The 14,179-nt window shown below is 40.3% G+C and overlaps 1 protein-coding gene across 1 annotated transcript; it reads left to right on the top strand.

Moving 5' to 3' along the window:
• Positions 1-89: 89 nt before the first annotated feature.
• On the top strand, positions 90-10,550 carry LOC114846809 (actin-related protein 3-like). Its single transcript, XM_029135907.3, has 12 exons — positions 90-280; positions 4,085-4,140; positions 4,400-4,524; positions 5,069-5,179; positions 5,405-5,500; positions 5,611-5,718; positions 6,091-6,234; positions 7,689-7,862; positions 8,217-8,309; positions 8,804-8,929; positions 9,434-9,517; positions 9,636-10,550. Exons 1-12 carry the CDS (start codon positions 237-239, stop codon positions 9,729-9,731), a joined length of 1,257 nt encoding a protein of 418 aa, XP_028991740.1. The 5' UTR covers positions 90-236; the 3' UTR covers positions 9,732-10,550.
• The last annotated feature ends 3,629 nt before the right edge of the window (positions 10,551-14,179 follow it).

Consider the following 14,179-nt stretch of genomic DNA (forward strand, 5'->3'; position numbering starts at 1 on the left):
CCCGGTCGACGTCACGTAAAACGATGCCGAACTTCGCCGGTGATTGACAGCTGGCCAGCCTTCTAGCGTCTGCGTCGCCCTGCCCGGCCATCTTGCCTCTTCCTGCCTGCCAGGAGCCGACTGCGGAAGTAGAAACAGCTCTGTGCGGACTCTGGGTTCCGCCTGTGTACGATTTGCCAGATCCTCCCGCCGACCCAACATTTAACCGTTTCCAAACAACAGATACCCAGGAAGAGATGGCTGGACGGCTACCGGCGTGTGTTGTCGACTGCGGCACAGGGTACGTTGTTCAAACCGAACCGCCGTGCGAACGGGGCTGGGTATCATCGATAGGTTGAGTGCGGGCAGGGACTGTCAGTATCAGCAGCGTTAGCAGCAGCAACAACTGTGTGTATGCACACAGTCAGCTAGCCTCGAGCTATAACGCTAACAGTGACACATTATTACTGTTCTCAGTTGCATTCCGAGATAACTCAAGTCCGGGCTTTGGACCGAACCAGCCCGAGATGCACAGTCATCATTCATTCCGCACGTTCACTATTGTGCTCGCTAGCTAACTTGGTTTCATCGCCACAGCACATACAGTGTGTTTTCTTCTGCCGATAAGAGTAATGTTTGTCGTTCCCTAACCGAAACCTGAGTGAAGAGGAATTCTCAGTTCATTCATTCACGGCAGCCAAGCAGTCGGTGACGCAACAATTCAAGTTTTCCGTGTCATTTTCGCACATTTTCCACACTAATACATGGTCCGTTGAGATATAGGAGATATATGCGTTTAGCTAATTCAGTATATGAATCTTTTGGTCTTAGGCTGGATTTGAGCATGCGCAGTGCTACTTCCTACACAGCCTACACTTCCTTATTCACGCTTTTTACTCCATATATGGTCGTTTCTCGGCATCCCAGCATGTTATTCTGGTTAACTTCTCTAATTTCTACTTTTTACCGACCTGCCGATTCCTTTTCAATCCTTTTGTTTTACTCATGTTTCTGTAATATTTTTAATTTGTAAACAAATCTGGGGTCAGATTTTATCTTAGGTCCACTTCTCCACTGTTTGTATACTGTGCATACCGTATTTCCTGCTTTGTTATTAGTTTAATAGGTGGATTTTCACTATAATTTTTATTATGTTTATCATTTCAACAATATCTGACATTTAAACAATAAATTCTAGTTGATGTCATGTTTGCTTTATCCCTATCTAGACTCCTTATGTTGACCCCTGTCACTACAACTTTAGATGTGCTTGGTTGCTGTTGGGAGCTAATCGAGGTTTGCATTGCTTGCATGTAGAGGCTTGAACTCATGGCTAACCCCGATCTCCTTGTTCCCTACAGGCGGTTAACCTAGGCTACTGCTGCTGATCTGTGCTGGGGCAGCAAAAGAAAGTGCAGCTTTCTAGCTTTTGCTTGTTTCTACTCATCAATCCAGTGGCCCTTTTTCTTTTTTTTGGCCATGTTTGTTCATTTTAAATCTGCAGGAACAACACCTCATATTCAGCCATAGTGCAAAGTTGGACAGATATACCCATCTGTTGGCAGATTTTGCAGCGCAGAGGGGATTCAGCAGCTGTGCCTGAATCATGCTGAACCTGTTTAAACTGTGACTGCCCTTTGCCAATACACATCGACCCTCGACGTGGTCCAGCTGCTATTATTAGAATAGATTTCATAATCATGCAGTAAAATAATCACAAAACCATTTGTGCAAAACTGTGCAATACTTTTCCTTTAGCAGAAAAGCACTAGCACAGCTAAGCTGTAGGTTAATACATTCAAAAGACTCAGGTGGAGCCGTTTTACATTTATCTTAAACAAACAGTGAAACCTTCATAAGGCTTCAGTCTTTATTAAGCTTCTATTAATGTGGAAAACATTAATTTGCAATTTATAAACATCTAGTAATTTAACATATCTTTGTCCTCCAGCAGTTGAGTGGACTGTGCTTGGCATTTGTTCTAGGCACTGATGTGGTGAACTGTAAACCTGTTGAGGCAGGTTGAAGCAAACAAGCTGAGACTGTCCTTTGGTATGAAGGTGTTGCATTGCAGCTGTGTTGTGTTGCTCTTAAGCTGTGCAGCTGTTGACACCTTCCAGGTCACAGTTGTCAGTATTTTCTGTAGTCTTTTAATAATTGGATAATAATTGAGACTATGTGATGAAGAAATGGCTGACATTAAAATGGCCTAACGTTCACCTGAAACTGTGTGCTCAGGATTTATGTTAGGCAACTACATGTATGTGGTCCAGCAGGTGAGATCAAGGAAGTAGTGACGATGTAACAGTGTTTTCTTATAAATGCCACATGTGTATGTACTGTTTTAATGCTAGGACTTTTACTAGTACCTCTTTTAAAAGAATCACTAGCTTGAGGTTGATTTCCTTAGTTTGCATGCATCATACACCACTGAGTCTCTATAATATTGTTTATCTGCTGTATGTCTTTACCTAAAAGCAGTGTTATCAGAACAGACTTGGAAAATTATAAATAATTTCTGTCTTCATTGTGGAATTATCATTTTTTGCCTAGGAACATGGTCTGCTGTGGGGTGTATTGTATGTAGACACACACAGAAGTGCAGTCAGTTCTTCTTTTACACTATGAGGACCAGCCTGAAACTATTTCAAGCAGAGGAACCCCCTGGTTTTGACTCGCTTCAGTTGCCACTGACTAGCAGCTAAGCGTAGAAATGTGGCAGTGTTGTTGTCAACAATGAAGCTTGTTTTTACTACCTCAGTCACAAGACAAGAAGCTGCAGTGGATAAACTTCATTAATAATGGACTAGTATTCCCCATGACGCATGTTTGTGGATCACTTCATTTGAGGCTGTAGGCGTCCTGCAGCTGTCTGCTCTGGGGACACAGCTTTGCCAATGGGCTGTAATGTGCAAGCTGACGGAGTGGGAGGGTCACTCTGAAGTTTGTTTGTAGGACAGCTTTCAGTGGCAGGGTATGTAAAAGTGTTGACTGGAACTAAATAATGACTGTTTACCAAAACAGTTTGAGTCTAGTTTAATTGATTAAATTAAGGTTCATGAATCATGATATCACGTCCATGTAGCAATACATAAATAAAATGTGTACTAATCATAGAAAAACGTCTTGTTCCAAACAAATCATGAATCTGAGTCATTTAGTTGAACTGACATTCATGTGCTGTTTTTTTCTTGTACGCTATCTCTTCACATGCAGCATTTCCTGTGCGTTACTAGCTACTTTGTAAAAATGCATTCAAAGACAAACTAGTTATTTGGTTTTTAAAACTGATTTTACATTGGTGATGTGTCTCCTTTTTAGTAAAAAAACTAATGATGTCTTATTTCAAAGAAGCTACTATCCCAGGCAGGATGTGAACTGTTATGCCCACACTTCTTTGGCATTTAACAGTGTCCTCTATTATTCCCTCGGGTTCCAGTTGCAGGAATTATGGAAGTTTTGTCTGGGCCCACCACTGTTAGAATAACATCTGGTCAGCATGTGCCTGGATGAATCAGACACATGGACATTCTGTCGACTTTGTCACTATGATGCTGAGGCTGAAGATTTGAGCTAATCACTGATTCTAGAAAAAGAAATCTATTTTTGTGATGTAACTATACTACTTCCCTCTTTGCTTTCAGTTGTGCTTGCTTTTTTTAAAATCATTTAAGTAGTCAGTGGAATGTGACTGAGCAGCCAGTGAGGTCACAGCTAGTTTATATTAGGGATGGTCACTTGTCAGCAAATACAAAAGCCAACTTACAAGTCTGCTCACTGCAATGAATGGCTCTTTTCAATGGCCCCATATTAACTGCTGCTTTTGGCATCCAACTAACTGACTGCAGAACAACGATGGCATTGATGAAATCTGTAGTATAGGAGATGACAACCAAAAGTAATGTTTTTTTGTTTAATCGTGTGTGTGTGTGTGTGTGTGTGTGTGTGTGTGTGTGTGTGTGTGTGTGTGTGTGTGTGTGTGTGTGTGTGTGTGTGTGTGTGTGTGTGTGTGTGTGTGTGTGTGTGTGTGTGTGTGTGTGTGTGTGTGTGTGTGTGCGCACATGCACGCTTCATGTAACGATTATGTGAATATTTCCTCTTGCAGTTACACTAAACTGGGGTATGCGGGGAACACAGAACCACAGTTCATCATTCCATCATGTGAGTAAATCCCTGTGTGCTGAAGTTGCACCATACCTACAACATTGAACACAGTAGGAAATCTGTCTTATTAACATTAATGTACTTTTTTTTCGGTAAAATATAGTTTCTTTCTCTGCAAGACTTTTCTTCTTATATCCAGTTTCACAATTAAATTTTCATACAAAAGGCAGAATAGCTGAAGTGTTTGACGTTTTTTTGTTTGACAGAAAGTTTCATCTTCAGTTGCACATCATCAAAGCCTCTATTTCCCTGTCAGGTATTGCCATCAAAGAGTCGGCCAAGGTTGGAGACCAGGCCCAGCGGAGGATGATGAAGGGGGTGGATGACTTGGATTTCTATATCGGCGATGAGGCAATAGACAAACCCACATATTCCACTAAGGTATGTGTGTCTCTGTGTTGCTTTATTCACCCACAGAATCCACTTACATAGTACTGTCTTTCTGTAGTATTCAGATTTTTTAGAAACATAGCTTATTAAATATTTATGTAAGAAGCTAGGTTCCATTTTTATGTTCTGTACATTCTGTGGACTTATAATGTGGAAGGCTTAGAGGGTTGAACAATCACAGCCTGCACTTCAATTGTGCTTAAGCACAGGAGGCAACTAATATCACTTATGCCCCAGTTGGCAAGTTTGGATTCACAGTCCTCGCACATGAAAATGAGTAGTTGTCGCTAGAAAGAACATTCATTAATTTGTAGACAATACTACAACTACTTGGGTGACTCCAAATTTATCAGAGTAGCTGCAGAGACTGGAAAAAACTATATAGTGGAACTATATAACATAAACTAATATACTTATATATACCTATACTGTATATTTAAGGCAGTTTAAATTGTTTTATGTCTTTTTTTCAGCTACCTGGCTACTTGTTGTCTCACAGGCTTTGTGCTAATCAACTTGACCTTTGTGCTAACAGTGGCCAATCCGTCATGGGATTGTGGAGGACTGGGACCTAATGGAGCGCTTCATGGAGCAAATCATCTTTAAGTACCTGAGGGCTGAGCCTGAGGACCATTACTTCCTCCTGGTAAGGTGCATCAGCAGTTTACCCAGCATTTAGACACAAGCAGTGTCATGAGTTCAGTAAATGTACTGTGATTTTTTTCTTTTTTGTTTTTAGTTCATATGATAGTTTGGGTCAAAGTATGATAATTTTAAATCGACAGTACAACATTTCTTTATTTCCCATCTGGCAACACTGGACACAAGTGCCACATCTGCCAGTTTGTGCTTTTCTTCTGTTCTTCTGCAGACGGAGCCTCCTCTCAACACTCCAGAAAACCGAGAGTATACAGCAGAGATCATGTTCGAGTCTTTTAATGTACCAGGGCTGTACATCGCTGTGCAGGTCAGACGCGTATGCTGTGATGACTGTTAAGTCTATGACCAGGATCAGACAGAGTTAAATGAATAACATGATGTGAATTGCAGTGCAAATATAATTTATTTGTGTGTCAGGCTGTCCTTGCTCTAGCAGCCTCCTGGACGTCTAGACAGGTGGGAGAGAGGACACTGACCGGCACAGTCATTGACAGTGGAGACGGTGTCACTCACGTCATCCCTGTGGTGAGTTTACAGAAGGAACACTTTAAAAGACCACAGCATTTTAATTATTCAGTCTTATCCTTCGGTTTGAGGAGACTTAATCAGGAAAAATTGTATATTTTATGTATAGGCTAAGCTTAGGGGAGGAATGTTTAATGTATTTGCATTTTGAAGACATGTTTTCACTTTGCCATCAATATCAATTTCTACTTCTTTATAAAATAAATGATGCAAGTGAGGGAGTATCATTACAAACAAAATATATATAGTACAATGTGTATAGAAGAGTTACATAGAGACTTGATAGATATGGAGCAGGTGTAATGTAAAAACATCTCTATGCGCACAACTTTCAGTGTTGCTCTTTCTTCTTTAATTCATTCTGTCTCAAAGGCTGAAGGTTATGTAATTGGCAGCTGTATAAAGCACATTCCCATTGCTGGGCGAGACATCACCTACTTCACACAGCAGCTTCTGAGGGAGAGGGAGGTAGGAATCCCACCGGAGCAGTCGCTGGAGACAGCCAAGGCAGTTAAGGTAAATCCCTCCGCTACATTTCCCATCAGCCTTTCATCTGCTTTGGAGGTAATAATTACCTACTTGCATAACTTGTATAATAATTTGAGTATTGCAAAATAATTGTATGCTGCATACAGCCCTCCTTAATTAATTAATACCATAACTATGCTTTAACCAGAATTGATCTCTTTCAAAGATATTAGATGCTAGTGTCAGACAGCTTTAATCTCATCGTGCACCTGATATGTGGCCTAATCTGCAGTGTTATAGATGCATAGGTGCAGTGAAAAATACACGCTCCGCTCGCACATTATCTATCAGGTATGCATGATTCAGTAAACTGTAAAATGCATGTACCATGAATACCTCACGTACAGATGTTCTTTGATAGATCGCACTCCAGTGGCCAATCCTACTTATGATGCAAGACTTTTTAGACTGTGATGCATCTTATAGTAATACAAATTTGTTAAAAATGTTACTGAAGCTAAGTGACCACTAAATACACCAGGATTTAGTAGGGTTTATTAAGAGAGTTTTTTTTACCTGGAGTGTAGGTCCTCATCAGAGCCAACCATCAATGTTTGAGTTTGAGTTCAAATCCACCTCCACTGTTGAACACTTTTTGAATTTAGTCTAAATGTGAAACATAACCCAAACTCCTGAATTTACCGCTTTGAAAGTAATTCAAATTAAATTGATCTTTCCCTGTGATGGACTGGCGACCTGGGATAGGTCCCAGCAGTGATTCAGATGATGGATGGATGGAACATTATATTCATGAGGACACTAGATGGTACTATTGCACTGCCTGTTCCAATGAGCTGTGTTAGTAACCCCTTCACATTCAAGTCAAGTAAGGTTCAGTTGGTCTTTCCATGATTTAGTAGCCACAATAGAATGCACAGGTAAACATTAGGGGCTGTACACGCTCCTTTTGAAGTCATTTATCCATATGTATTCTATATGTCAAGGTTGCTTATAATTCATTTTCCATTTTGAGTTGCAAACATATTTGACTTAACCTTTTATTTAATTTGTTTTCCTTATTGTTGCTCATTCTGTCAGTCACCACGTTTTATTGATTCACCTCATTTGTCCAAAGTTGCTCCATGTTTATTAAATGGCTTGGTATTAAAGGCTGCATTCTTGACGTCAGGGACCACTCTTCATTACGCCCAGACACCCAATCAGGAAACAATGTGAACAGAAATGAGTTAGTTCTGAGGGGATGCATGTCTTGCATATTGCCAATCATGTCTGGAAATGTTAATTCTTTCGCTGTCTGGTTGACAGCATGGCTCTCTGCAAATCAAAGTGATCACATCTTGTCTATATACAATATTCTGCTTGTTTCCTTCAATTATGTTCGTTCTGGCAAAATTAAATATGCAAGCTCCATTAGGCTGCAATATTATCAGTCTTTTGTTAGCTTTTTGCTAACCTCTGGTCTTCTGTACGTGACCAATCAGGAGAGGTTCAGCTACGTCTGTCCAGATCTAGTTAAGGAGTTCAACAAGTATGACACAGATGGCTCCAAGTGGATCAAGCAGTACACTGGCATCAACACCGTCAGCAAAAAGGAGTTTACCATTGACGTAGGCTACGAGCGCTTCCTTGGACCAGAGATCTTCTTCCACCCAGAGGTTTGTTTATGCAGCTTGTATCACAGGAGGATTAGCAGAACTCCCCACCTCATAATACACCCACACAGTGAGCCCAGCCTTGAAGGTTGAAGGAAAACTGTTAAATGAGCAGGACATAGAGAGCAAGACTCTGGAAAAAAGCCACACAACCTTACTTTACTACTGGTAATGGGGTGTGATGAATCTGCCAGTGCAAGCAGAGTGTTCTTAATGTTAAATACTAAATTTAAATTGTTTGTTTGTTTGTGTGGTAAACAATATTGTACACCCTTTACAGACTTGTATTATACACGTGTATGTAAATAGTGCTTCAAACAGAATGACATTTATTGTTTGTTTCCTAATTGTCCCAAGTTTGCCAACCCGGACTTCACCCAGCCCATCTCTGAGGTTGTGGACGAGGTTATTCAGAATTGCCCTATTGACGTCAGACGTCCTCTCTATAAGGTACGTCTGTATTCAACTTCTATGACAAAGAAAGTGACGAGCAGTTTAATATCTGACTATTATTTATCAAGACAAGCTTGGACTTCATGTCCGCTCTTTAACATGCATGTTACTACATCGGTCTATCTTCTTGCCTGGTCAACTGTGAGGAAAAGGCCATCAGTTTTTTATTCTAATAGGCTTTATTATGGACATTAGTTTGGTCTATGATATTTTTTAGTATATTAATTAATAATTGTTCTGTTTTTGGTGGAATATAAGGTTGCCACTTTCTTTGTTTAAGCACTGAGTTAAACTGATGCAACATACACGTTTGTCTATTGTTCCAAACTGTTAAAATGAAGCTATGAAAATCAGTGAGCGAGACTCATTTGTCAATAAGTGTCAGTATTTCCACCAATCACACTTCCAGCTTAGTGCATTGGCCTGTTTTTCCTGACTGGCTGATCAGCAGTCAGCTCTGTAATCCCCAACGTTGTGTTTTCCCTCCACAGAACATTGTTCTCTCGGGAGGCTCCACTATGTTCAGAGACTTTGGGCGCCGCTTGCAGCGAGATGTAAAGAGGACTGTTGATGCACGACTGAAGACGAGCGAAGAGCTGAGTGGAGGCAAGCTCAAGGTGAGAGTCCACTTTGATTTAAACGCAACATAATTACTGATTGGAGTGAAGCTGAGAAACATGGCTTTCAAGTTTGTATTCCTTCCCATTAAAAGTGTAGTGTGCACATATATATTGAACATAGATGTGTCCGGCATGAACACTATAGGCTCTTAGAACTGACTGCAGGAAACGAGTGTGTATTCCCCTCTCTTCTCCTGTCTCCTCCTTGGCTGGTTGCGAGCTGTGAAGGCTTTACCTGTGATTACTTCCCATGAGATGATAAATGTCAGCCATCCTGAGATGACTGACACCTGGAAATCACCTTGGGGGAAACAGTAAAGCTCATGGTGGATGTAGCTAATCCACGTCAAAACACAAGAGCATAACGAGGTCAATAAATAATTAGGGCAGCAGGTCTGTTTCAGGAATCCTTACTATGCCTAATGATTCTATGCTGAGTACATGCTCGATATGAGGTTGATATGATTTGATATAATTTCTTCCTCGATTTTGCTTCCTCAGCCCAAACCAATCGATGTCCAGGTGGTCACTCATCATATGCAAAGATACGCAGTGTGGTTTGGTGGATCGATGTTGGCATCAACGGTAAGTATTTAAAACATGTAGATTCATCTACAGTTATATATTATGACGAAGCTAGTGTGAAATCAATACGCAACACAAATGCAAATAAGTAATTTCACCTTTGTCTGCATTTCCACAGCCTGAGTTCTACCAGGTGTGCCACACCAAAAAGGACTACGAAGAGATCGGGCCCAGCATCTGTCGCCACAACCCCGTGTTTGGAGTCATGTCTTAACTTTGGGCCTCCGCAGTCTAACAGTGGGAGCAGGAGGAGCTGGTTGAAACAGAATGGGCTCAGGAGGTGGTGGGGGACAATTGTGGCTCTGTGCTGGTGTGATTGCTTGTTCCGCTTTGGATGTGTGGCATCTACTAAATCAAAAGCAAAACAACAAAAATGTAAGTGACCAGACCAAACACAAACTGTCTGGAAAATTTATTGTGAATGTTTTATTTTTTTCTATATCTTTTTTTTTTCTTTTCAATATTTTGTTTAAAAATGAGGGACAAATGGTTTTAAAGCCAAATTTTAAGAGCATTTCTACTAATGATTAAGGTAGTGTTGGTGGAGACCTAACATATTAACATTAGTGCTCATTGTCTGACACCAGAACATATTATTTATGTTTGCGTTCAGTGAAGACCTCATGACTTCAGAACATATTATCTATTGTCTGCTTGAGTTCTTTGCAATTTTCCAGCTTCACATTTGTGTATCACGGTAAGAGCTTGTCTATATTTCATACAAAATTCTTTTTATATGTAAAACTTGGGAAATTTGGGTAAAAAATGTAATTTGAATGAACAGGGATGTTTCAGCCCACCATGCAACTTTGATGCGCAGTATTTGTTTTGAGATAGCTGCTGTTCTTTTCCTTCACCGCTGCCCTTTGATTCTACATGAACTCACACTTGCTTTGCCTTTAGACACTGTCGGTTTCCACCTCTGTCATGCAGGGTAAGACATAAGAGTGAAAATAGATAAGAACGACTGTCAGACCAGTATTGTTAGGCTAGACGTTTTTTATTATTAAATACCAAATTATAAAAAATGGAATTTGTGTATTTAATGCCTCGTAACATACCTATCTACCTAGGTACATATACCTATCTATTAGAACCCTGTGCATGTGAAATTTTCCAAAAGCCCTGTGGTTTATTGTTTAGCTTTTAAACGCTGCAGATTGATTTATAGAAAGCTTAACAATCTGATTTAATTTCAATACTAATAGAACTTAATACACAGTTGTGATAGAAACAATGACATGAGTATCGCCGGTCTTTGGCAGATTCATTTTACATTTAGGAATGACTCATACTAGTCTGGTTTTATCTTTGGGGGGGGTGTCTGCAGCTGCAGATTCGATTCATTGCAGCGCCTTACATATAGATTTTAGTCCTCTGACCATGAAACAATGGGACAGTAGTTGAATTTGCAATGTCTTTGTCATTGTCAGCTGTGCTTTCAGTGTCGCATGCAACACTCTAAAGATAAAAACTGCAAAACAGCCTTCAACAAAGGTCACTGATAAACATATTCATATATAAAGTGGTGATATATTCAGGAGTTCTGTACTTTGAATTAGTCCTCACGTCGAGAAAACATGAGATGTCTACAGTAACATGTTATTACTGTTTCCTTGAACAGGAAATGTCCTATGACATCTCTTTTTGGCATTTTCATCAGTTTGTAGGGAAATGACAAATAAAGCTGAAGGCTGAGGGCTCATCTGAGTGGAGGTGGGGATTGTCCCCTGGTGTGCGCATAATCACTTCTTACTGAAAGTCAAATAATGGAGCACAACGCCAGGTGGAAATCTGCATTTAAATGGTGTTATGAAAACTGCAGTGTGTGTGTGTGTGTGTGTGTGTGAGAGAGAGAGAGAGAGAGAGAGTACTTTGCTGTGTTGGGGGAACTGCTTGAATATCTGTTGTTTTCAACTTATAAACGTACTGACCCTCTACATGTAGTTCTCAGTGTGTCCAGCAGATGTCCCTCTTTCTCTTTCGTTGCTCTCTGGGTCTATTAACTACACGGGAAACAGATAAACGCACGGCTCAGTGTCTGTGAAGATGTCTCCTCTCTCTCTTTTTTCTTATTATGTGCTGCATTGTAGGTGAAAGGTCTAAGGAGTGGGAGGAATTAATGTTTGCGCCAGCAGCACGTGCAAAATGATGTGCAGCCGCAGTCCACACAGACTGCAGGGAGGTTAAATAGTGCTATGTCACAGCAGGCACATCGATTTGACAGGGCATTTCCTTTTGGAGCCTAAATTGCTACCACTCTCTCTTCACTCACTCTTTCACACAGCCAATGTCCTGATTCATTGAAGGGTTAATGATACATAGACTGAAGTTATTGCTGGATTGCTTGAAGAAAAGTAATATCTTTTATCTTTCCACAACAGGCTCCAAGATGTTGATGTTGAACAGTGTTTGGGTGCTGGGATGTTGTCATCACACTATACAAGTTACTACCACTCAATTAAAATAATAAACTAAAATAAAAGTCGAAATTCCAAAAGACACAATTGAAAGGTAAAAAAACTGTAACAAATTTCTATATAGACAGTGTGTGTGTGACATGGATGTGGGTTAGCTGCTGGACATAAGCTTCAGCTGTCATGTGATTCGCCTGGTTTGGTGCTTCCTCAGCAGTAGGCCGAGACCAACTTGTCTGGAGCTCGTTGGTTTGGTGAGCATGGGGCTCATTACTGTGAGGAAATGGGCTCACTGAAGCCTGCAAGTGTGAAAAGCATTCATACATGTACATTATCTGTATTTGTATTTTTACAGACCCCTCAATTATGTGAATGTTGAATTTTCTTATTTGTTAAAAACCTGGCTCACCCACACACACTGGGCTCAATCCAGATGCCTTCTAATAGATTTTAATACATTTACTGTTTTATTATTTTATTTGCTGACAGACTTCTCAGAACTCGCTTCTACCAAACTACCTTTTCCAGAATACAAAAACTAGACAAAAATTGTCCTTTGTTTGTCTGGGAGCGTACTGTAAGCAGACACTGTGTTTCCAAGGAGCTGATGCCAGTGGTTCTGCTGTTCTGACGATTCGGCTTCAGAATGATGGAATGAATAAATCATTTGTTTCAGTGAATGGTTAGAATGCTGGGAGGTTTGTTGTGTTTGCATTTATTCTTTTGAATATCTCAGTATGTTGATAAGTCAGTCACACTGGTTTACTTTATTTTCATTCAGAACCACACGCGTTACAGTGTTCAGCCTTTTTTAAAGGACATTACGCCTGTAACCTGGACCGAAGCTATGAGAATGGTCATGGTTAAAGGAGAAAGAAGACCTGAAACAATACCGCTGTTGACAAATACGTGTAATACGTCAACCTATGGCCTTTTTATTAGGTACAACTGCTTAACAGCTGGTTAATAAAAGAATCTGTACAATATTCAGCCAGTGGCACAGGTCAAAGCCAGTGTGTAGACATGGTCAGAAAATTTACCGAAGCTCAAAATAAAGCAATCAAAATGTCGAAGAAAGTCAAAACACTTTGACTGTCATTATTGGAGTATTTCATCAGCACATGCTGATCTACTGGAAACCATTTTTTGACTTTACAGAAAGTTCTGAACACAGAAACATTGAGTGAATTGTAGTTCTGGTTCCCGCTATAATCAACTCACTTAAAGACATCAGAGCTATGAAGAAAATAATGAACTACAGAGAGGTGCTGCAGAGGTGTCACTTCTGTTAGAGTCAGGCGACAGGTTTGTATGGACTCACCACAACTAGACAGATGTTGAGTTGATGTTACAGATGGTGTTTTAAGCCATGGCTGTTAAACCCTCAGAGACTACAGTGTTTTTATCGTCAAGGCAACCTCCAGCAGGATATCTCACACCTAACATCATCTCCAAATGGTCTGAAGAAGGTCACTCACCTGCCCCAACAGTGACTGGGTTTTCAGATTTCTAATTTTAGAGATTTCTCTGCATTAATAATTTCCTTCTTAATGCCTTCAGAACTTTCTACTATCAATGTTTTATTGTGTTGAAGATGAAAATGAGGAGTGAAAATCTGATGTGGTGCGGTTTGTACGTAGTTTGCTTAGTTCACCAGAACTGATCCATTTAATCAAAGTCAAGTATACAATGCACAAGCCAGTTGTGACTAATGTTGTGCACATGTGCAAAAATTATTGTGCATGCACTTGGTATCAGGTCAACAAAATGAGCTGCCTCTCTTTCTACTGTCCATGATGATGGTTCCACACGCCTCACAGTCGAAGTCTTCAAATGTCAAACACCATGATGGCCGAGGTAGGAACATCCTAGGTCAGTTTTGACACAGAACCTTGTAAGTATCGTTAACACAGATTATCTATTAGAATCTGTCTGCAGAAAAACAAGCCAGCCTTTGGCCTAAATTTACAGTCTGGTAGTCTCCTCTTTTATAAAACTCTCAAAGCAATGACAGAACTGTGTATAAAATCCAGTCCTGTAAGAAATGTTCTTTATGTACGTCTGTCATGTCAGAACATTGTATGTATCTGTGCCTTGATAAACAGATTAGGCTGGGCCAGAGGTGTCAAATTCAGCATCAGTTGTTATAGTTGTTGGCATTAGGTTAAACCATGTGAACACTACTGTAAGTTGAAGCAGATGCAGCTTTTCACTGCACATTTACTCCCGTGAACAACAAACTTCA

This window comes from Betta splendens, chromosome 21 (genome assembly GCF_900634795.4).
Source record: "Betta splendens chromosome 21, fBetSpl5.4, whole genome shotgun sequence".
In the NCBI taxonomy this organism is placed as follows: Eukaryota; Metazoa; Chordata; class Actinopteri; order Anabantiformes; family Osphronemidae; genus Betta; species Betta splendens.

What these genes read in the sequence shown, in the direction of transcription:
- LOC114846809 (XM_029135907.3), top strand. Translation starts at nt 237, where the DNA reads ATGGCTGGACGGCTACCGGCGTGTGTTGTCGACTGCGGCACAGG. An exon ending in ACAGTTCATCATTCCATCAT is followed by an intron (nt 4,141 to 4,399) that starts GTGAGTAAATCC and finishes TTTCCCTGTCAG; the next exon opens with GTATTGCCATCAAAGAGTCG. An exon ending in AACCCACATATTCCACTAAG is followed by an intron (nt 4,525 to 5,068) that starts GTATGTGTGTCT and finishes TTGTGCTAACAG; the next exon opens with TGGCCAATCCGTCATGGGAT.